Below are 24,968 nucleotides of genomic sequence, written 5' to 3'. Positions count from 1 at the left end.
AAACAAACAAACAAACAAACAAACAAACAAAAACCCAAAAAACAGGGAACTGTGGAGGCAGAAATAAAACGAAGTGATGAATGTCGTTAGATTGGGACTGCACTAAGTACCAATCCATAAATACATATATGCTGACCCACATGTAAATGTACATGATGACCTTTATTTTATTTTTATTTTTTTCCACAAGGGTTATCAGTGGGGCTTAGTGCCTGCGTAATGAAGCCACCACTCCCGACAGCTATTATTTTCTTTTTCTTTTTGATAGAGGCGGAGATAAATTGAGACAGTTACAATGGTGCTCTTTCGGTCCTGATACATCCCCCCTGCAGGTGGGGACTGGGAGCTTGAACCTGGTTTGTGATCTCCTTTAAACGTTACAATAATCCTGTCAGTAGCCTTTTGCTGAGACAAAGAGGCACAAAGTCTGATCTGTGCCAAGTTACAACGAACTAAAGGTTCCTTTGGGATCTGTGACCTGACCTAGCTGGCCTCAGGACTGAAGTTCCCACTCTTAGAAGCATCTAGGGATTTTTTTTTTTTTGGTGGACCGGGGCCACGAGTTAGGAAAATTTGGAAGCCAGAGTGCACTCCAAGGTATTATGAAGGGGACACCGAGCTAGAGGAACCATGTGATGTCCAGAATGTAGAAACCAGCTTTAGGCCAGTTCAGGGGTACCATCAATAGTTTCAAAGGCGCTTTGAGCGCTGAGGAGCCAGATGGCGGGGAGACTTGGGAAAGAGGGGTCGAGTCTGCGACGCCAGAGACCGCGCTTCTCCCGGAAGAAAATTCCCACGGCCTCCTCGCGCGCGAGGAAGGAATCCCATTGACGCCACGCGCGCGGCCGGGCAGGGGGCGGAGCCGGAGGCCTCCGGGGCGGGGACTGGAGTGCGGGCGGGGCCGGCCCGGGGGCGGGGCCAGCTCCCCTTCTCGTCCCCGAGGCGGCCCAGGGGGCGCAGAGCTTTCCAGCGAGTCGCTGCGGTGTCCGGGCGCCGCCTCCTGCTCGGCTCAGCCACCAGCTCCTTCCTCCTCCCGCTGTCCGCACACCTGCCGGCTCTGTTATGGCGACCCGCAGCCCCAGCGTCGTGGTGAGCAGCTTGGCCCGCCAGGCCCTCGGCTGCCGGGGACAGGGGGTGCGGGGTCTGCAATGCGGGCTCGACCCCGGGGAAACTCGGAGGCGGGCTGAGGGCGGCCTCGGCTTCCCAGCCGGGGCTTGACGTCACCGCAGCGAGGCGGGAGGGAAGAAGGGTGGGGGGCACTGGAGGGCGAGGTGCTTGGGGGCTTCCGTCTCGGAGGAGCCCGGGGCGAGGGAGGGCTGCGTGTGGGAAGTGAGGGTGGAAATGGCGTTGGGCTTGACATGTGCCGCCTGCAAGCGTGCTCTGGGGAGGGCCCGGGGCCCCTTGGGGAACAATCTGGCGCGGCGAGGGTGGGGACTTTCCCCGGGGGAGGGTGGGCTCTGGCATTTCGGGGTGTGTGGTAGGAAATTTCTGGGCCCCGGGGTAAAGCAGTCCAACACCCCTCCCTCCCAATCTCACCCAGAAACGACCGCGTGGAGCATGGAGAGCATGTGCGGCCCAGCCAAGCCCTCGCATCCTGCCTTATTGAATTCTCCCTCTGGTAGTTGTAATCAGGTCGCCCCCCCCACACACACACACACGAAGAAAAAAGGAAAAGGAGATTGGGTAGTTGATTTAATGGCCAGGTGGTAGCCCAGTCTTGATTTCAGATCTGCTTAAACCCCCCAACCCCATCTCTTGCTCTTTGATACTGCCGGGGACCAGAAATACGAGTCCTTCACCTTCAAGGGCATTCATATCATAATCAGCTTTTCCGAGCCTGTCTCAACCTCATTGGTTCTTCTTGTTTCTCCCCGGAGCCAAGCTGACCCCCCTCCCCCTCCCCATGCTGGTTGAAATCGTCCCTCCCTTCCCCAGCATTAGTTAAGTGCTTTCATCTACATCCCTGTCCAGTCCTAGTTATTTTCTTCGTCATCATTGTTGCAATTAGTTGCCATCTTCCTTTTAGCAGTTATGCTATTACCTGTTGCTTGTGTCTCCCACTAAAACGTAGACTTAAGATCGCCACTCTAACCCCAGCACATTGCACAGTAGCTAGCATGGAGGAAATTTGCAAAACCAGTGGCTAGATGGATTAAATCATTAACCATTTGAGTAAAGGAAGGATTCTGCTTAAGATCCGACACGGTCATTTAAGATACAACACAATCTTTTTTTTTTAACACGTTTTTAGTGTGTGTGTGTGTGTGTGGGGGGGAACCAAGATGCCAAAGCACCTGCTTCACATCCATGGAGTTCCCATGCCTCTGTCCTTGGTGTTCTCCTCTGTGGTCCAGGGCCTCACACTTGGAAGCCATGTGCTTTGACTACACTGAGCTACCTCCCTGCCTCCTGACAGATCAGTCTTTTCTTTTAAAAGTTTACTTTATTTTCCTCATTTTTTATTTATGAATACTGGGTTACAAGATTGTACATTTACAGTGTATATTTCCACACTGTATCTACCAACAAAGTTCTGTGTTCCCATGCTCTGTCTCCCAAAGATAAGCACCACAGTTCTCACAGAGTCTTAGAAACAATTTTCTTCCTCTTCTTCTTCTTCTTCTCCTTCTCCTTCTCCTTCTCCTTCTCCTTCTCCTTCTCCTTCTCCTTCTCCTTCTTCTTCTTCTTCTTCTTCTTCTTCTTCTTCTTCTTCTTCTTTTTGCAAGCTCATGTGTATCATTTCTCTAGATTCCACGTATGAGTGAAACCTACTGGTGGTTGTTGGAAGACCAGTCTTTTTATTTCAATATTTATTTTTTAACTTTTATTTGTGTAGAGACAGAGCAAAATCACAAGGGGAGTGGGGAGATAGGGAGAAAGACAGAAGAGAGACACCTGCAGACCTGCTTCACTGCTTGTGAAGCTTACCCCTGCAGGTTAGGGCCAGGTGCTTGAACCTGGGTCCTTGTGCATTGTAGCATGTGCACTCAACCAGGTGTGCCACCACCTGGCCGCAGAAGACCAGTCTTAATAGTCTGGTCTGGAATTCTGCTTGTGAGGGTTACTGATCTGCACTGTGTGACCTTGACTATGCAGCTTGACCTTTCTAAGCTTAAATGGCCTTGTGCATGGCTAAGGTGCTAGCTACCTCTTGGTGTTAACTGAAAGGACTATAAGAAGTCTCAGTGAATAAACCAGACTTATCCACTGTCCCTAACTAGAAGCTGCGTTATGTTTACCTACAGGGTTGGGTTTTGTTCTCAAAACAATCCCATAACAGTATGAGCACTACTGTTTTTATTTATTTACTTATTTACTTATTTGCCTATTTATTTTTTATTTATTCCCACCAAGGTTAACACGGGGGTTCAGCGCCTGCACAATGAATACACCAATCCCAGCAGCCATTTTTTTCTAGTTTTTAAATTTTTTTATTGTTTATTTGATAGGGAGAGAGAAATAGAGGAGGGGGAGACAGAAGGAGAAGCCTGATCCACTGCTTGTGAAGCTTCCCCCCCTGCAGATGGGAACTGAGGGCTTGAACCTGGATCCTTGTGCATGCTAACATGTGTTCATCGATGCACAACTGTGAGCCCCCTCCCTCCCCCCCTTTTACTATATAGTTGGGAAGTTAGTTAACCAATTTAGTGTCTTAACAGACCTAGTTGGCACAGTATTATGAGGAGGTTCTCAGATAGAAACTTGAGTCTTGTGGTCCAGGAGGTGGCACAGTGATTAAAGCATTGGATTCTCAACCATGAGGTCCTGAGTTCGATCCCCAGCAGCACATGTACCAGAGTAATGTCTGGTTCTTTCTGTCCTCCTGTCTTTCTCATAAATAAATAAATACATTAAAAAAAAAAACCACAGAAACTTGAGGGTTTTTTTTCTCTCTCTCTTTTGATAGGACAGAGAAATCGAGAGAGGAGGGCAAGACCGAGTCGGGGAGAGACAGACAGACACCCACAGACCTGCTTCACCTGCTTTGCAGGTGGGGAGCTCAGGCTCAAACCGGGATCCTTATGCCAATCCTTGTGCTTTGCGCCTTGTGCGCTTAACCCACTGCACTACCACCTGGCCCCAAAACTTGAGTCTCTCAAGAGTCCTTGCACTTAAATGTAAGGTCAGGAGCAGGTTGTAGAGTTCCCAGCTAGCAGCACATACGCTAGAGTAATGTGCCATTGTGTGTTCATTTTCTCCCCCCATTAATAAGTAAATAGATCTTTTTTTAAAAAAAATGGTGAAATATGAACAGATTAATATTCAGAGGTGGCTTTTGTTGTTGTTCTTTTGGCCACAACACTGCTTAACTCTGGGTGTTGTCAGTGTTGGATATTGAACTTGGGGTCTCTTTCTTGATGTCCTGTGTGCTTACTGCTGCACTACCTCCCCAGCCTAGTGATGGTTGTTTCTGTTCAGGTGCTGAGGGAGTTAGAATGCCTTTTGCTTTGAAGTATGTCTGCCTCAGTATGCAGTGGGTTGTTATTATGAGAACAGACTGCTGTGAGCTTTTATTTGAACATCAAGACATTGTTTGTGCTATTCGTTTGCAAAATTCCTGTTCCTTTTTTCATTTCCTTCCCAGAAATTTGTCTGCATGTTTGTAATAAACACTTCAGCATTTACTGTGTGCTGGTTGCCGTTCTAAACCTTTTTCAGATGTGTGTGTGTGGGGTGTGTGTGTGTGTGTGTGTGTGTGTGTGTGTGTAGGTGTAGTTTCAAGGCCCCAGGGTTCCCAGGTTTAATTCCTAGTACCATCAGCGCTTTGGTTGGTCTCTCCCTCCACCCTGTCATGACATGAAATAGATCCTTTTCTTTTTTAAAAAGATTTTTAAACTATTTATTCCCTTTTGTTGCCATTGTTTTATTGTTGTAATTATTATTGTTGTTGTCATTGTTGGATAGGACAGAGAGAAATGGAGGGGGGGGAAGACGGAGAGGGGGAGAGAAAGACAGACACCTGCAGACCTGCTTCACCGCTTGTGAAGTGACTCCCCTGCAGGTGGGGAAACGGGCTCGAACCGGGATCTGTACACCAGTCCTTGCACTTTGCACCCTGTGCGCTTGACCCGCTGCACTACTGCCTGACTCCCTTCTTCTTTTTGTTTTAAGATACCATAAAGTGTCCAATTAAATAGTTTCTTCCTTTTTTTTTAAAATCATCTTTATTTATTGGATAGAGACAGCCAGAAATCGAGAAGGAAGGGAGAGATGGAGAGGGAGAGAGACAGACAGACACCTGCAGCCCTGCTTCACCGCTCATGAAGCTTTCCCCCTTGCAGATGGGGACCGGGGGTTCAACCCTGGGTCCTAGCACACTGTAACGTGTGCTCAACCAGGTGCGCCACCGCCCAGCCTTATCCTTTTTTATTTTTTAATATCATTATTTATTGGGTATAGGCAGCTAAACATCTAGAGAGAAGGGGGTGATAGAGAGGGAGAGAGAAAGAAGAGACACGTGTAGCACGCTTCACCACTCACAAAGCTTTCCCCTTACAGATGGGAAAATGTAATGTTTGCTCAACCAGGTGCGCCACCACCTGACCCCTATAAAATGGATCCTTAACTGATGAAATTATTTGCAAAATATGTGGCTCAGAATCGTGAATCGTTTGAAATCACCCACCATTGATAGCTTGAATCTCAACTATTTGCTTCTCACCACCTGCTTTCAGCCTCTCTACTGTTAAGTTAATAGCAACAATAGTATCTCTCTCTATTTTTTCTTCAGAACACTGTTCACCTCTGGCTGATGGTGATGCAAAGGGTTGAACCTGCCGTCTCTAAGCCTCAGGCATGAAACTCTTGCTTATCTCCCTGGCCCTATCGTGGCTATTATGAACAGTTATTTATCTCATGAGAATTTGAGGATGAGAAAGAGATCTGAGTACTGCCCAGCTCTGGCATACGGTGGTGCTGGAGATTGAACCTGGAGTCTGAGGCATGCAAGTTCTGTGCCTTTATTCTGTCCCCTGTCCCCTGCCTTTTTTTTTTTTTTTTTTTAAAGCTTAACTAAAATGATGGTCTTTAATGGGAGCCAGAGATATAGTTACAATTACAGTCCAACACAAAAATCTGTGGGTGGATCAGGAATCAGGTTACAAAATAATGAGGGTAACACTGGGTACAGGAGAGTAGCTGTTCCAGAAACTCAGGGCAACCTAATACGGCCTCTCCCTGCGATCCTGTCTGTGCTCACCCCTCGAGTACCTGTCCTTTTAAAGAGCCTACTGTGTCTTGAACATTGGTGTAAGATTTTTTTTTTTTTTTTTTTTTTTTTTACCAGGGCACTACTCAACTCTGGCTTCTGGTGGTGTGGGGATTGAACCTGGGATTTTGAAGCCTCAGGTACTAGAGTCTCTGCATAACCATTATGCTACCTGCCCCTCCCCCACGCCATTGGTGTAAGATTCTGTAGACATTATTTAATGTGAATGTCCTAAAGTTACACAGTAGTTTGTTTGTCTGTTTATTTATTTATTTATATTGAATAGAGAGATAATTTGAGAGGGAAAGGGGAGATAAGGAATGAGACAGACACACACACACACAGAGGCTGAGATCTTGCAGTACTATTCCGCTACTTCTGAAGGTTCCTCCCTGCAGATGGGGACCAGAGGCTTGAACCTGGGTCCTTGCCCATTATAGTGTGTGCACTCAACCAGATGCGCCACCACGGGCCCCTCCCTACACAGTAGTTTTTGTTTACTCTACAAGCTCGATAAACACAGGAATGACCTTGGAGACATAGATTGGTGGGCTGACTTGCCCAACATCAATTAGATTAAATAGACTCCCAGATATCTGGGTCGTCTGGCGTCTGGAATATGAACTGATACAATCAGTTCAATCCTGATACAATCCTTGCTGCCTCTCTCATCATGACGTTAAACTACCAAAGTAAAACTCGAAAACACTTGAATGAAGATTATGCTCTTGCATTTTGCAAATTCATGTGGGAAGCATCAGCTATGTGATCTGTGAATTGAATCCCTGCTAATTCTCAGGGATCAGGGTACTAGAAAGATAATCCTGTAGTAGGTGGGCTTATATCTTAGCTTGACAGTAATTTTCACTGAATTGAGGAATTAGTTTATTTATTTATTCCCCTTTTTGTTGCCCTTGTTGTTTTTTTATTGTTGTAGTTATTATTGTTGTTATTGATGTCATCATTGTTGGCTAGGACAGAGAGAAATGGAGAGAGGAGGGGAAGACAGAGAGGGAGAGAAAGATAGACACCTGCAGACCTGCTTCCCCACCTGTGAAGCGACTCCCCTGCAGGTGGGGAGCCGGGCGGGGGCTTGAACCAGGATCCTTAACGCCAGTCCTTGCGCTTTGCGCCACATGCACTTAACCCGCTGTGCTACTGCCTGACTCCCGAGGAATTAGTATTTTTTAAGGTGGTGGATGGAGTGGGTGGGGAGAGACACAGCAATAATACAGTCTAAACCCTGTTGACAGTAACAGTAGTCAGCGCAGACCAAAATCATTCTTTGCGACCACCATGGCATGGAGTGCTGTTTTCATTCTGCAGACTGAGTACGGTGTGACATGCATACTGTAGACCATTTTGTTTCCTGTCGTTTGTGTCTGGGTAGAAAATACAGACAGTCCAGAAGTAGGAGGGGGGGAAAAGATTAAGAGGACCAACCAAGCAGCAGAGGCATTTTGAGAGGCATTTTGACCTTTTCTTTTTTGGTTCTGGGGGTCAAACCTAGTGTCTCATATCAGTGAATATGAAGTGGTATCCCAGCCTCTTTGGAGAGCTCTTTCTTTTTTTTAACATTTTATTTTATTAATTTATTTAAATATTCTTATTTATTTATTATTGCATAGAGACAGAGAGGATTTTAGAGGGGTGAGGGAGGTAGAGAGGGAAAGAGAGAGAGAGAGAGACACCTGCAACCCTGCTTCACCACTTGGGAAGATTTCCCTCTGCAGGTGGGGACCAGGGGCTTGAACCTGGGTCCTTTTGCACTGTACTGTGTGCACTTAACCAAGTGTGCCACCACCTGGTCCCCAGAGATCTCTTTCTTTTCTTTTAATCAGAGCATTTCTCAGCTCTGGTTTATGGTGGGGTGGGGGATTGAACCTAGGACTTCACAGTTTCTTTGCATAGCCATTAGGCTATCTACCCCTGCCCCCTATGGAGTTTTCCACAGTTCCTTAGGCAGTAATTGGACTTCACCATTCCCCACCTCCTGTGGTGAAAAGGTACTAAGATAAGCTATTGATAATATTATCTACCTTTCTGTCACTTTACTGCATAGATTCAGTGAGATTTATTTACTTATTGGATAGAGACAGCCAGAAATTGAGAGGGAAGGGGGTGATAGTGAGGAAGAGAGACAGATAGACACCTGCAGTCCTGCTTCGTATAGATTTCCCCCTGCAGGTGGGGACAGGGGCTCGAACCTGAGTCCTTTGTAACTTGTGAGCTCAACCAGATGCACCACCACTTGGTCCTGAGATTTTTTTTTTTTTAAACCAGAGCAGTACTCTGGTTTATGGTAATGCTGGGTATTGAACTTAGGGCCTTTGGTGGCTCAGGCATGGAAGTATTTTTGCACAACCATTATGCTATCCCCCCCCCCCCCGCCCAGATTCAGTAAGACTTTTGAACTATAAAGATATCAGTTACCCAGAGATGGGCGGTAGCGCAGCCGGTTAAGCGCAGGTGCTGCAAAGCTCATGGACCAGCGTAAGGATCCCGGTTTGAGCCCCCGGCTCCCCACCTACAGGGGAGTCGCTTCACAGGCGGTGAAGCAGGTCTGCAGGTGTCTATCTTTCTCTCCTCTCTGTCTTCCCCTCCTCTCTCCATTTCTCTCTGTCCTATGCAGCAACGACGACATCAATAACAACAATAACTACAACAACAATGAAACAAAAAAAAGGGCAACAAAAGGGAAAAATAAATAAATATTTTTTAAAAATTAAAAAAAAAAAAAAACACAGCTACCATGGTCCGGGAGGTGGTACAGTGATAAAGCACTGGGTTCTCAACCATGAGGTTCGATTCCTGGCAGCACATGTACCAGAGTGATGGATGTCTGGCTCTTTCTCTCCTGTCTTTCTCATGAATAAATAAATAATATATAATCAGCTACCTTCAGTGTTCAGATTGACTACTTTTCCTGCCAGTGGTTTTCAAATTACAAGTGTTAGAGTGATTTACTAATAAGAATTCAGGACTGGCAAGAAAAAAAAAAAATAGCTCACTTGGTTAGTACGCTGAAGAGAGTTTTAGTGCTGTGATCTCTCACTCTGTCTCCCTCTGCCTCTATTGAAATTCAAACAACTTCTAATTGTTGTGGAACTGTTTTGTTTTTTTAATATGCTTCAGACCAGATCACTGATTTTTTTTTTTTTTTTTTTGTCCAGAGTGGACTTATTGTTCTACTTTGTACACTAATGAAAGATCATAGTTTTGGGTGAATCCATGTTCTTGCTCATATGGTAGTCATAGGTTTCACTTCCCTAGAGCAGCTTAATAACCGAACCCAAGAACGAATAGTCAAAAATGCTAAGTTCAGGATCAGGGAGGTATCACAGAGGTAGTACACCAGACTTGCATGCACGAAACTCCAGAGGTCCTGGTGTCAGTTCTTAGAACAACCACATGTCAGAGCTGAGCAGTGCTCTGGTATCTCTCCTCCCGCAGGAGGGGGGGTCACCTCACAAGCAGTGAAGCAGGTCTGCAGGTGTCTATCTTTCTCTCCTCCTGTCTTCCCCTCCTTTCTCAATTCTTTCTGCCCTATCCAACAACAACAGCTATAACAACAATAACAATAACAACCACAACAATGGTGACAAAATGGGAATAATAGCCTCCAAGAGCAGTGGATTCGTAGTGCTGGCACTGAGCCTCAGCAGTAACCCTGGAGGCAAAAAAAAAAAGAAAGAAAGAAAGAATGCTACACAGTGGAATACTACTCAGCTATTAAGAATGATGAAGTCACCTTCTTTACCTCAGCATGGATGAAGCTTGAAGGAATCATGTGAAGTGTGAGATAAGCCAAACAGAGATGGATGGGATGATCTCACTCTGGGACAGAAGTTGAAAAATAAGAATAAAAGGGGAGGGAAACAAAGTAAAACTTGGACTGGTGGTGTATTACACTGAGGCAAATAATTCTGGGGAAGGAGGGCAGAAAGGAGGTTGGAGTTGTAGGGGGGGTTTTCAGATCCTAGTACGTGATGATGGACCTAATTTGGAGATGAGTGTTTTGCAGACACCTTTCTTGTTAAGATGAGACATTGTAGGGAGTCAGGCAGGTAGGTAGCACAGTGGGTTAAGTGCAGGTGGTGCAAAGCGCAAGAACCGGCAGTGAAGCAGGTCTGCAGGTGTCTGTCTTTCTCTCCAGCTCTCTGTCTCCCCCTCCCCTCTCCATTTCTGTCCTATCCAACAATGATGATGACATCAATAACAACAATAATAACTATAACAATAAAACAAAGGGCAACAAAAGGGAATAAATACATATGAAAAGTTAAAGAAAATGATCCATTGTACCCATGTGCCAACAACTGTACTGTAAACTATTAACCTCCCAATTAAAAAAAAAAAAGGCTGCTGAAAAAAATATTTTTGACAGCCTAGGAAGTGGCACAACAAGCAGAGTGCAGGACTTGCAGATGTGAAGTCCTGAGTTTGATCCCAGCATCACATATTCCAGAATGATCCTCTGGTTCTCTCCCTTACCCCCTGAAATAAATGAATAAATTAAAAAAGAATTAAAAATAAATTAAAGGCAGCTGGGCAGTGATGCAACTGGTTAAGCACACATTACCTAGCACAAGGATGTGAGTTTGAGCCCCCCCTTCCCCTTTTTTTTTTTTGGGAGGGGGGAAATGCTTCACAAGCCATGAAGCAGGCATGAAGCTATCTTTCTGTCTCTCTCCCTTTCTAACTCCCCCTCTCAATTTCTCTCCATACTATCAAATAAAAATAGCCCTGCCCAGGGGCTCTATTGAAAAAAAAAAAAAAAAAGAAAGAAAGAAAGCTGACTTGAATTCTTACTGTAACCCTTAACCCTTAGGCTTTTTTGTGAGCCTTTTAATTCATTTTTCCTTTTCTTGGAAAGGACAGAGAAATTGAAATGAGAGGAGGAGATAGAGAAGGAGAGAGAAAGAGAGACACCTGCAGCACTGCTTCACAGCTCATGAAGCTTATCCCTTGCAGGTGGGAGGGAACTTGAACCTGGGTCCTTGTGCATGGTAACGTGTTTCCAATGGGTGCACCACCACCTGGCCCTGAACCTTTTCCTTCTTTAACCCTTAAAAGGGAAGGCAAGCTAGTTTCATACGTATGGCTTAATTGTAAGACTGTCAGCCCTTTGCATCATAAATTCTGAACACTTGTGTATCATATTTATAGTAACTATTTTATTTTTAACAGCTCATGTGTATAGTGCACTATTTTATTATCTTTATGTATCTGACAGAGACAGCTAGAAATCGAGAGGGAATGTGGTGATAGGGAAGAGAGAGATACCTGCAACACTGCTTCACCACTTGCACAGCTTTCCACCTACAGGGGGGGGACCAGGGGCTCGAACTGGTGTCCTTGCAATATTGTGTCGTGCACTTAACCAGGTGCACCACCACCTGGCCCCTCTAGTAATTAATGTTTATGTGATTTTGTGTGTGTGTATGTGTGTGTGTATGTGTGTGTGTGTGTGTGTGTGTGTTTTACATGTAGAATTTCTGATTACAAAAAGCCATTATCTAAGATTATAATAAGTGAAGGAATTAAGCCAAGATGACAGTGGCAAAGCCAATTTACCGTCTGTAGATAGACTTGCTTAAGTCTCTGTCATAAATAATGGTTGTGTGTGTGGGTTCGAATGACTCAAATGGAGATGAGAAAATAAGCCTTAAAGTGAGCTACGTCGGGCGGTAGCACAGCGGGTTAAGCGCACGTGGCACAAAGCGCAAGAACCCTTGTAAGGATCCCGGTTCGAGCCCCCGGCTCCCCACCTGCAGGGGAGTCACTTCACAGGTGGTGAAGCAGGTCTGCAGGTGTCTAACTTTCTCTCCCCCCTCTCTGTCTTCCCCCTCCTCTCTCCATTTCTCTCTGTCCTATCCAACAATGATGACATTAATAACAACAATAATAATGACAGCAATAAAACAACAAGGGCGTGGGGGTATAGCATAATGGTTATGCAAAGAGACTTTCATGCCTGAGGCTCTCAAGTCCCAGGTTCAGTCCCCCACACCGCCATAAGCCAGAGCTGAGCAGTGCTCTGGTAAAAAATAAATAAATAAATAAATAAAAATGAGGGCAACAAAAGGGAATAAATAAATATTAAAAAAAATTTTTAAAGTAAGCTATGTGAAATGCATTATTTGTAAGACTAACACATCATCTTCTCATTTAGGAATGTCTATTACTGATCCATAATCTTGATCACATGAGACCTTGATTTATCTCAAATTATCCCAAGGCTTGGCATTATCCGATCTAGTCTGTTTTATTTTTGAGGATTTTAGAGTATCTGAAAATAAAAGGTAGAAAATATGCTCAGGGCGGGGGTAGATAGCAGAATAGTTATGCAAAGAGACTCTCATGCCTGAGGTTCTAAAGTCCCAGGTTCAATAACCCCGCACCATCGTAAGCCAAAGCTTATCAGTGCTCTGGTTAAAAAAAAGAAGAAAAAAAGGCTTCTAGCAGTTTCTACGTATTTCTAGAACCTTGGAATTATTAATTATAAGAATAGAAAAAAAGTTTTATCTACTATTCAGATCTTTTAATTCATGTAGCCAATCTTTTAAAAAAAAAGATTATTATTGGGGGTCGGGCGGTGGCGCAGTGGGTTAAGCGCATGTGGCGTGAAGCGCAAGGACCGGCGTAAGGATCCCGGTTCGAGCCCCCGGCTCCCCACCTGCAGGGGAGTCGCTTCACAGGCGGTGAAGCAGGTCTGCAGGGGTCTTTCTCTCCCCCTCTCTGTCTTCCCCTCCTCTCTCCATTTCTCTCTCTGTCCTATCCAACAACGAACAATGGCAACAATAATAACCACGACGAGGTTACTACAACAACAAGGACAACAAAAGGGGGAAAAATAGCCTCCAGGAGCGGTGGATTCATGGTGCAGGCACCGAGCCCAGCAATAATCCTGGAGGGAAAAAAAAAGATTATTATTAATATTTATTCCCTTTTGTTGCCCTTGTTTTATTGTTGTAGTTATTATTGTTGTTATTGATGTTGTTCGTTGTTGGATAGGACAGAGAGAAATGGAGAGAGGAGGGGAAGACAGAGGAGGAGAGAAAGACAGACACCTGCAGACCCGCTTCACCGCCTGTGAAGCGACTCCCCTGCAGGTGGGGAGCCGGGGGCTCGAACCGGGCTCCTTACCCTGGACCTTGCGCTTTGCGCCATGTGCGCTTAACCCGCTGCACTACCACCCAACTCCCTTTATTATTATTTTTAAATCTTTTTTTTATTATTACTGGATAGGAACAGAGAAATTTGAGAAGGGAGGGGGAGATAGAGACTGGGAAAGTTGTGGCCAGACAACCACAGCCCTGCTTCACCTCTCGTGAAGCTTCCCCCCTGCCGGTGGGAACCAGGGCCTTGAACCCAGTCCTTGCATACTGTAGTGTGTGTATTTAACCAGGTGCACCACCGCCTGGTCCCCTCTTCTTTTTAATTGACTAGAGTCCTGCTCAACTCTGGTTGTTCTTGATGCCAGGGATTGAACCTGGGACCTCTGCCATGCAAGTCCTATGCTCTGCTTTTTCACTATTTCCCCAGTTCATGAAGCTATTAAAAATTTTATTAATAAATTAATAATGATTTAAAAGATTGAAAGATAACGGGTATAGTTCCATACAGTTCCCACCACCAGAGTTCTGTGTCCCCATCCCCTCCATTGGAAGTTTCCCTATTCTTTTTTTTAAAAAAGAATTTATTTATTTATTCATGAGAGATAGGAGGAGAGAATGAACCAGACATCACTCTGGTACATGTGCTGCCGGAGATCAAACTCGGGACCTCATGACTGAGAATCCAATGCTTTATCCACTGTGCCACCTCCCAGACCACAGGTTCCCTATTCTTTTTTTTTTCCCCTTTTGTTGCCCTTGTAGCTTCGTTGTGGCTATTATTATTGCCCTTGTTGACGCAATTCGTTGTTGGATAGGACAGAGAGCAATGGAGAGAGGAGGGGAAGACAGAGAAGGGGAGAGAAAGACAGACACCTGCAGACCTGCTTCAACGCCTGTGAAGTGACTCCCCTGCAGGTGGGAAGCCGGGGGCTCGAACCGGGATCCTTACGCCGGTCCCTGCGCTTTGCGCCACATGCGCTTAACCCACTGCGCCACCGCCCGACCCCCAGGTTCCCTATTCTTTATCCTCTGGGAGGATAGACCAAAGACCTTTATGGGGTGCAGAAGGTGGGAGGTCTGGCTTCTGTAATTGCTTCTCCACTCGACATGGGCGTTGGCAGTTCGATCCATACTCCCAGGAAACTCATTTTAAGACTCATTTCCTCTTTTCAACAAAACTTTCACATGAAAGCCAGTGTTATAGCTGTAACACAGTTGGGGGCTATTACAGAATGGTGGTGCACCTGGTAGAGCACACGTTTCCATGCACAAGTGCCCAGGTTCAAGCCCCTGCTCCCCACCTGCAGGGATGAAACTTTGAGTGGTGAAGCAAGTACCACAGGTATCTCTCTCTCCTTCTCTCTCCCACTCTATTTCTACCTTCCCTCTTAAATTTCTTTCTGTCAAATAAAAAAAAATATATTAAGAGCCAGGTGGTGGCACACCTGGTTAAGTGCACACACTACAGTGCTCAAGGACCCAGGTTCAAGCACCAACTGCAGAGGAAAGTTTCACAGGTGGTGAAGCAGGGCTGCAGCTGTCTCTCTGTCTCCCTCTCACCCTCACCTCAGTTTCTCTCTGTCTCTATCCAATAATAAATAGAAAATTAAATTAAAAATACTTAATGATATAACAAGATTGCTTAGAATGTGATGCGAGGAGCTGGCAAAATAAAATAACTTACCTGGATAGTGTACTGCTTTACCATGCCTGTGACCCAGGTTTGAGGCCAGCCTCCTCTGTGTTGGAGGAAACAAGAGGTGTGTTGTCTTTCCGCCTCTCTGTCTCTGTCTCTATCCAAAAAAGTCAGCCTAGAGTGGTGAAACTGTGACGAGAGGGAGAGAAAGAGGGAAGGAAGAAGGTTGGAAAGATAGTATAATGGTTCTGCAAAAGACTTTCATGCCCGAGGCTCTGAGATAAATAAAATAGGGGGCTGGGTGGTGGCACACCTATTAAGGCACACACATTACAATGTGCAAGGACCCAAGTTCAAGCCCCCACCCTCCTCACCTGATGGGAGAAGCTTCACAAGTGGTTAGGCTGGTCTGTAGGTGTCTCTCTATCTCCCCATTCCTCTCAACTTCTGTCTCTATCCAAAATAAATAAAGGAAATATTTTAAAATGAAATATTAAAAAGAACTCGCGATGCCAGTTTGAATGGAAAGTAATTTCACAAATGGAAGATACTGAAAGTATTGACTGATTGTAGGCAAAAGGTAGATAGACAATGCTGCTGTTTTCAATAGTTTTTTGTTGTTGTTGGTGGTGTTTTGTTTGTTTTACCAGAGTACTGCTCATCTCTGGCTTATGGTGGTGCTAGGGATTGAATCTGGAACCTTTGGTGCCTCAGGCTTGAAAGTCTTTTTGCATAACCATGATGCTATCTCCCCAGCCTTTCAATAATCTTTTTTTAAATGAATGTATTAATGAGAAAGATAGGTGGGGAGAGAGAGAGAGAGAGAGAGAACACAAGTGAGAGGAAGAACCAGGCATCACTCTGGTACAGGTGCTGCCAGGGATTGAACCCAGGACCTCATGCTGGAGAGTCCATCGCCTTACCTATTGCACCACCTCCCGGACCACTCAATAATTGTTCATCTTACTAAAAGTACCTGCCTAGATCTTCTGTTCAGCACAATCATTGCACAGAAGCTAGACTAAGAGAATAGTGTTCTGAAGCTCGGGGTCACGGAGCCAGGTTTCTGACCTCTTTGGGTAAATGTCATGTAATGCAGCTCCAAAATGGGTTGTAGAGGGAAAGGTCTATGTGGAGAGAAACTGCGGTTTCATTTGCTGACCATTTCCGGGCCTTCCAAACTCTCTGCATCCGTGTTTATCAGGGATTACGTATCTGTAGTTTTCTGTTTTGGTAGAGTCCTCCTGCTTTGGGGGGTAGAGTGATCTTAGCTTTGTTTGGGAGTAATTACCCTTTTTCAGTTTTCTGGAAGAAATTGAGGAAGATGAGTGTTAATTCTTTGACAGTCTTACTAGAATTTTTTAGTGAAGCCATCTGGACCAGGGCTTTTATTTCTGGGAAGAGTTTTGCTTACTATTTTAATTATTTTTTTGCACTAGTAATTGGCTTGTTCAAGCTATTTACTCTTGGGTCAACCTTTGCTGGTGGCATGATTCTAAGAATGTGTCTATTTTATCTAGTTTGTCCAATTTGTTTGCATAGACATGTTCATAATATTCACATATGATTCTGTGTATCGCCCCACCTTCTGTTGTAATTTCTTTTTTTTTAAAATATTTATTTTCCTTTTTGTTGCTCTTGTGTTTTTATTGTTGTTGTAGTTATTATTGTTGTTGTTCTTGATGATGTCATTGTTGGATAGGACAGAGAGAGATGGGGAAGACAGAGGGGGAGAGAAAGATAGACACCTGCAGACCTGCTTCACCGCCTGTGAAGCGACTCCCCTGTAGGTGGAGAGCTGGGGGCTCAAACCGGGATCCTTAAGCCAGTCCTTATGTGTCCCGCCATGTGCACTTAACCCGCTGCGCTACCGCCCGACTCCCCCCTTCTGTTGTAATTTCTTCTCTTTCATACTTAGTTGTTTTTATCATAGCTTGCTCTTTTTTTTTTTCTTGATGAGTCTAGCCAATGGTTTACCTATTTAATTAATCCTTTCAGAGACTTAGCTCGTGGTTTCATTAATCTTTTTGGTTTCCATTTCATACATTTCTGTCCTCATTTAACTGTTTCCCTCCTGCTGCTGGCTTTTTGGGTCTCTCTGTTTCTCCTTTGATTCAGTTGTGATGCTAGTTTGCTTGAGATCTTTCCTCTTTGTTAATATGGGCCTGTCTTGCTATGAACTCCCCTCTTGGGACTGCTTTCTCTGTGTTCCATAGAGTCCAGTAGTTGGTCTCCTCATTGTCATTGTGCTCTAAGTAAATTTTAAGATCTCTTTTGTTTTCTTTGGTGACACACGTGTTACTGTTATTCAGAAACATGTTGTTTAGTCTCCATATTGGGGAGGGAGACATTTCTTTTTTCCTTTTTGTGATTGATTTCTTTTTTTTTTAATTTTATATCTTTATTTATTGGATAGAGATAACCAAAAATCGAGAGGGTAGGGGAAGATAGAAAGGGAGAGAGGAAGGGAGAGAGAGAGAGGAGAGAGAGACCTGCAGACATCTGCTTCACCACTTGTGAAGCAATCCCGCCCTCCCTCCTGCAGGTGGGGAGCCCAGGCCTCAAACCAGGGTCCTTCTGTCGGTCCTTGCACTTCGCATCATGTTTGCTTAACCCGCTGCACTACCACCAGGCTGCCTGTGATTGATTTCTATCCTAATACCTCCATGGTTAGAAAAGATTGATTCTTTTTATGATTCCAGTATTCATATACTTAAGGCTGTCTTTATGTCCTACTATAGGGTTCAATCCTTGTGAATGTTCCATGTTCACTTGATAAAGAGTGTGTATTTTGTTCGGATGAAGTATTCTGTATATGTCTGTTTAGCTCATCTCATCTATAACTTCATTTAAGGTCACTATTTCCTTTTTTTTTTTTTAAGCATTAAAACTTTTAAAAAATATTTACTTAATGGGTAGAGACAGCCAGAAGTTGAGAGGGAAAGGGGTGATAGAGAGGGAGATAGACAGAGAGACAGACATCTGTAACACCGCTTCACCACTCACAAAGCCTTCCCCCTACAGGTTAGGACCAGGGGCTCAAACTCAGGTCCTTGTACATGGTGACATGTGCGCTCAACCAGGTGTGCCACCACCCAGCCCCTAAGGCCACTATTTCCTTGTTGATTTTTTCTTTGTTTATTTTTTTGTGATGATCTCTATCTCTTACTGTGAGTGCTAGGTTACTGTTTTGCTGTTGATCACTCCCTTGGGGTCATTTAGTATTTATTTTGTATATTTGGGTACAGCTGTATTGGGGGCATATATATTGGTAGTCTTCTTGTTGCATTCATCTTCTAACCAATATGTAATGTCTGTATCTGTCTCTTATTACCATGGTTGCCTGGAAAGTATTTTATCTGATAGAAGAATACTTATCTCTGCCCTTTTTTCTGCCTTATTGACTTGGGACACCTTGCTCCAGTCTGTCACTTTAAACTTCTGTTTATCTTTCCTTTGGATATGTGTTTCCTAGAGCTACAGAATTGATGGATTCAACAACAAGGGCATCAAAAGGGGAAAAATAGCCTCCAGGAGCAGTGGATTTGTAGTGCAGGCACCAAGTCCCAGTGATAACCCTGGAGGCCCCCCCCCCCAAAAAAAAAGATGGATTAAGGGGCTGGGTGGTGCTGCAAAAAAAGAATTGATGCATTCAGGGGGCCGGGTGGTGATGCATCTGGTTGAGCGCATGTTACATACAGTGCGCAAGGACCCGGGTTCAAGCTCCCGGAACCCACCTGCAGGGCGAAAGCTTCACGGCTGGTGAAGCAGTGGCGCAGGTATCTCTCTGCCTCTCTCCCTCTCTGTCACTCCCATCTTGATCTCTGGCTGTCTCTAGCCAATAAATATATGAAGATGCTAAAAAATATTTGAACAGTTTTTTTTTCTGATTTTTTTCTTTATTGGGGAATTAATGTTTTACATTCAACAGTAAGTACAATAGTTTGTACATGCATAACATTCCCCAGTTTCCCATATAACAATACAAGCCCCACTAGGTGAACAGTTTTTTGTTTTTTTTTTTTAAAGAAAGAATTGATGGATTCTGCTTTTTCATCTGTGTAGTCACTCTGAGTCTTTCGACTGATGAATTTCAGCCATTCACATTTAGGGTGATCATGGATATATGTGATTTACTTAGAGCCTTTCCAATTTTGGTTTGAGTTCTTGTTGATTCTTTTTTCTGTTTGCTTCTGTCATTGCATACAGATGTTTTCTATAATGGTCTCATCTATTGTATTCATGCTTCTGATGAGGTCTCTGTTCTCTATTTCGTTTTAGGGTTTCCATGAGTGTTATGACTAACTTACAGTATCTACAACACTCTTTAAAATTGGTATTGACTCACCAGCAGTTGATGGTGTTGATGTCTCCACTTTGGTCTCCTCTTCCTGGCATCTACGCTTTGTCCTGTTGCTGTTAAGCAGTTTCTATTCTGCCACTGATCAGTTGGCTTAGAGTTGGAATTCCTTTGCTCCTGCTTTTCATATGGGACACCCCTCAGTAATGCTTGCAAGGCAGGGTTGGTGATAGGAATTTCCCTTAGCTTCTATGTGTTTGAGAAGATCTTTATTTTTTTCTTCATATTTGAGGGATATTTTGGCAAAGCAGAGTACTTGTGGCTGTTAATTCTTACCTCTTTTTTTTTAATTTATATTTATTGATTTTCCCTTTTGTTGCCCTTGTTTTTCATTGTTGTTGTAGTTGTCATTGTTGTTATTGATATCTTCGTCGTTGGATAGGACAGAGAGTAATGAAGAGAGGAGGGGGAAGATGGGGGGAGAGAAAGAGACACCTGCAGACCTGCTTCACTGCCTGTGAAACGAGTCCCCTGCAGGTGAGGAGCCGGGACTCGAATCAGGATTCGTATGCCGGTCCTTGTGCTTTGCACCACGTGCGCTTAACCCACTGTGCTACCGTCTGACTCCCATCTTTTTTTTTTTTTTAGAAAATGTTTATTCCCTTTTTTGTTGCCCTTGTTTGTTTTTTAATTGTAGTTATTATTGTTGTTATTGATGTTGTTCGTTGTTGGATAGGACAGAGAGAAATGGAGAGAAGAGGGGAAGACAGAGAGGGGGAGAGCAAGATAGACACCTGCAGACCTGCTTCACCGCCTGTGAAGCGACTCCCCTGCAGGTGGGGAATTCTTATCTTTTAATACTCTTCATATGCCATTCTACTCCCTCTTTGCCTCTAGGGTTTGTGATGAGAAATCTTAGGCAGGCCTAATAGCTCTAGCTTTTTGTATGTCAGTTTCTTCCTTTCCCTAGCATTCTCTAATATTTTTTCTTTGACCGGCTTTCTTTTGTTCTTTAAGAAACATCTTATTTATTTTTTGATAGAGACAGAAACTGAGAGGGAAGGGAAAGATAGAACAAGAAGTACCTGCTGTATTGATTGTGAAGCTTCCCCCACTGCAGGTGTGGGTTGGGGGCTTCAACGTGGGTCCCTGCACAGGGTAAAGTATGTAATCGCCCCGCCCCCTTTTTGATAATTTTACTGTGATGCATCTTTTTTAAAAATATGTATGTATTCCCTTTTGTTGCCCCCCTTTTTTATAAATTGTCATCGTTGTTGGATAGGACAGAGAGAAATGGAGAGAGGAGGGGAAGACGGGCTGAGAGAAAGATAGACATGTGCAGACCTGCTTCACCGCCTGTGAAGCGACTCCCCTGCAGGTGGGGAGCCGGGTCTCGAACTGGGTCCTTCTGCTGGTCCCTGCGCTTTGCGCCACTTGCGCTGAACCCGTTGCGCTACTGCCCGACTCTGTGATGCATCTTAGTGTAGGTTATTCTGGATTCAGAAATTTGGGTGTTTGCTTGGCTTCCTCGATGCCTTATGATTTGAATATTACCCAGATGTGGAAATAGAATTAATTGATATCAGATGTTAAGTAATATTTGATGGAACAAATATGGGTTAATAAGATTAAAAGATGTCCATTATATTTCAGTATGTCTTACAGAAACTGAGGTTATTTAGCCTGTTCAATATTAAGCTTTGCTATTTGAGATGATTAGATGAAAGAAATTCCTGTTTATTAAATTCTAATGTTTAATTTTAAATAAAATTAATTAAAGATCTATTTACGTTTTTTTCTTTTTTCTTTTTAATATTTATTTAATTTATTTATGCCCTTTTGTTGCCCTTGTTGTTTTATTGTAGTTATTATTGTTGTTCTTGATGTCGTTGTTGTTGGATAGGACAGAGAGAAATGGAGAGAGGAGGAGAGAAAGACAGACACCTGCAGACCTGCTTCACCGCCTATGAAGCGACTTCCCTGCAGGTGGGGAGCTGGGGACTCGAACCAGGATCCTCACGCCGGTCCTTGTGCTTTGTACCACCTGCACTTAACCCACTGCGCTACCGCCCAACTCCCTTACGTTTCTTTTTTAATTTTTTTAAATATTTATTTATTTTCCCTTTTGTTGCCCTTGTTGTTTAACATTGTTGTGGTTATTGATGTCTTTGTTGGATAGGACAGAGAGAAATGGAGAGAGGAGGGGAAGACAGAGAGGAGGAGAGAAAGACAGACACCTGCAGACCTGCTTCACAGCCTGTGAAGCGACTCCCCTGCAGGTGGGGAGTCGGGGCTCAAACCAGGATCCTTACGCCTGTCCTTGTGCTTGGCGCCACATGTGCTTAACCCGCTGTGCTACCGCCCGACTCCCTTATGTTTATTTCTAAGAGAGAGAGAGAGAACCAGAGCATCACTCTGGCACATGTGAGCCCAATGTTTTATTCACTGAACCACCTCCTGGGCCACTGATCCTATTAACTTTGATCCTATTATTTCTTTTTTGTTTTATATATTTTTACTTTTATTGTCACCAGGGCTATCACTGGGGGTGTGTGTGTGTGTGTCAGTGCCTGTTCAACAAATTCATAGCTTCCAGCATCTGTTTTTCCTTTTTTAAAAAAAATGTATTTGATAGGACAGTTGGAAATTGAGAGGGTAAGGGGAAATAGAGAGGGAAAGAGAAAGAGACTGTTCACTACTTTTGAAGCATCCCCATCTGCAGGTGGGGACCAGGAGCTTGAACCTGGATCCTTGTGCATGGCAATGTGTGTGTTTAACTCGGTGTTCCACAGCCTGACACCCAGATAATATTCTTTCTTTTTTTTTTTTTTTTTTGCCTCCAGGGTTATTGCCGGGGCTCGGTGCCTGCACCACAAATCTACTGCTCCTGGAGACCATTTTTTACTCTTTTGTTGCCCTTGTTGTTTTATCATTGTTGTGGTTATTATTATTATTGTTGTTGTCGTTGGATAGGACAGAGAGAACTCGAGAAGAGGAGGGAAGACAGAGGGGGAGAAAGACACCTGCAGACCTGCTTCACCACCTGTGAAGCAACTCCCCTGCAGTAGGGGAGCCGGGGGCTTGAACCGGATCCTTCCGCTGGTCCTTGCACTTTGTGCCACGTGCGCTTAACCCGCTGCGCTACCGCCTGACTCCCATAATATTATTTCTTATCAGTGGTCCATGTGCAAGAACATTTCTTCCTCTCTTTTTAATTTTTATTATCTTTTATTTTATTGTCTTTATTTATTTATTGGATAGAGACAGCCAGAAATAGAGAGGAAGGGGGAGGGAGAGTGGGAGAGACACCTGCAGCACTGCTCCACCACTCACAGAGCTTTCCCTTTGCAGGTGGGTCCTTTTGCATTGTAGCACATGTGCTCAACCAGGTGTGCCACCACCCGGTCCCTAGCAAGGACATTTCTGAATGAAGGTTTGAGTGTTCCCTTCATCCCTGTAACACTTTACCTGTCTCTCATAGCTGTTTAATACTATCTTAAGGTTATTCATGTACCTGTCACGCCTTCTGCTACTGCTATAAGCTCTTTGAGGGTGTTGTGTCAGATTCATCTGATTCACTTATATGAGGAGCATAGTAGGTATTTAATAAGCACCTCTGTGCTAGAGCAAGAATACTGGTCAAGTAGCCTGGAAAGTAGTGCAGTAGATCAAGCGATGGGCTCTCAAGCATGAGGTCCTGAGTTTGATCTCTAGCATCACATGTGCCAGACTGATGCTCAGCAGTCGTCAGCGTCTCCTCTCTCTCTCTCTCTTTCTCTCTCTCTCTTTCTCTCTCTCATAAATAACAAATACAAATTTAAAAAAAGAATACAGGTCAGTAAGATTCTTATAATAAAAATTATGTATTGTGATTTATGACCACTAAATGAGAATTTCAAAGACTTAGCTTTTAAAAAAATATTTATTTATTCTCTTTTGTTGCTCTTGTTGTTTTATTGGTGTACTTATTATTATTGTTGTTATTTTTTTAATTCATTTATTTATTCCCTTTTGTTGCCCTTGTTTTTTATTGTTGTAGTTCTTGATATTGTCATTGTTGGATAGGACAGAGGGAAATAGAGAGAGGAGGGGAAGACAGAGAGGAGGAGAGAAAGATAGACACCTGCAGACCTGCTTCACCAATTGTGAAGCAACTCCCCTGCAGGTGGGGAGCCGGGGCTCGAACCAGGATCCTTACGCCCGGTCCTTGCGCTTTGTGCCATGTGCGCTTAACCTGTTGTGCTACTGCCTGACTCCCAGACTTAGCTTTTTTCTTAAATGTAAAACTAGACAAAGTTGATGTTGGTGCCCTGTCACTTAACATGAAAATGCTCCTTACTTATTTCAAACATCCCACAACAGTGAACCCCCATGTACCCACTGCCAAGTTCTATCCATGATACATGGCTAACCATATAGTTTTTTTTTTTTCTTTCCCCTAGAGCATTGTTCAACTCTAGTTTATGGTGGTGGAGGAAATTAAATCTGAGACCTGGGAGCCTGTTCACATAACCATTGTGCTATCTCCCTGCCTTCATATAGTTGTTATATTACGATATTCCCAGCCATTTGTAGTGAATTATAACAAAGGTAGAGTTTTGTGCCTGAAATACTTCCATGGTGCAGATTTTATAAATTCCATGTTTTCTTTTACTCACATAACAAGCTAACCCTCTACCATTAAATGAAATACGTAAGTCTTTTTGGAAAAAAAAATTTTTAATTTATTTATTATTGGATAGAGACAGAGAGAACTTGAGAGGGGAAGAGGCCATAGGGAGAGAAACAGAGAGCACTGCTTCACCACTCATGAAGCTTCCCCCCTGCAGGTGGGGACCAGGGACTTGAACCTGGATCCTTGCACATTGTAATGTGAGCGCTTAACCAGGTGTGCCACCCCCTGGCCCCTGAAATATGTAAGTCTTATGACATCTGTTGAGAAGAACGACTTTTGCATTCAGAAATCGGCGTGTTGGCAGAGATCAGATTCCTATTTGGAGGTACATTCTTGCTGATGTTTCTACGTTTGAATGTATGTCTGGGATGAACTCTGGGCAGAGATCACATTTGCTGTGATTGAGACGAGCAAGTCTTGAAGTTCTTCATCTGTAGCCAGGCACTCAGCCTTTTTCCCACAAGTAGCAGTCTTCAGAGGTGCTGCAGATTTCTAAGAGTCTTCCTGGCAGGTACTTGGTTTATGCCTGTAACAGAAGCAATGAGTAATATAGGGAGGAAAGGGTGAGTAAGCTTCGGAGAAGCCATGTTGGGCCTCTGAATCTTCTTAATTTGAAAGCACTACAGAAATGATACGTTTTCTTTTTTACAAATATACTTAGTTTTTTTGTTTGTTTGTTTTGGTGTGTGTGTGTGTGTGTGTGTGTGTTGCCTCCAGGGTTATGGCTGGGGCTCTGTGCCTGCACTATAAATCCACTGCTGCTGGATGCTATTTTTTTTGCCTTTTGTTGCCCTTGTTGTTTAGATGTTTTTATCATTATCATTATTATTATTACTATGCTAATGGTTTACATTGTATTTGCTAACACATGGGTAAACTTTAGGAAAGCTATCAGAGGAGGGGATGGGATATGGAGGTGTCTGGTGGTGGGAATTATGCGAAGTTGTAACCCTCTTATCCTATGGTTTTGTCAATGTTTCTTTTTTATAAATAAAAAATAAAAAAAACCATTTACCCCCAGCTTAGGT

General features: G+C 43.9%; 1 protein-coding gene across 2 annotated transcripts in view; it reads left to right on the top strand.

Moving 5' to 3' along the window:
• Nucleotides 1-904: 904 nt before the first annotated feature.
• The window catches only part of HPRT1 (hypoxanthine phosphoribosyltransferase 1), a 70,303-nt gene continuing 46,239 nt past the window's right edge, over nucleotides 905-24,968 (top strand). The window contains exon 1 of one of the 2 annotated variants that reach the window (XM_060183180.1): nucleotides 905-1,089. Coding sequence is in view for 1 of the 2 variants with exons in the window: in XM_007517003.3 (XP_007517065.1) it covers nucleotides 1,063-1,089 (27 nt within the window). In the remaining variant the exon portion in view is untranslated. The remainder of the gene's footprint in view (nucleotides 1,090-24,968) is intronic. The other variant, XM_007517003.3, reaches the window with a different exon arrangement.

Source organism: Erinaceus europaeus, chromosome X (genome assembly GCF_950295315.1).
Source record: "Erinaceus europaeus chromosome X, mEriEur2.1, whole genome shotgun sequence".
In the NCBI taxonomy this organism is placed as follows: Eukaryota; Metazoa; Chordata; class Mammalia; order Eulipotyphla; family Erinaceidae; genus Erinaceus; species Erinaceus europaeus.
The sequence above is the reverse complement of the archived record's forward strand: the minus strand, read 5'-3'. Positions and strand labels throughout refer to the sequence as shown.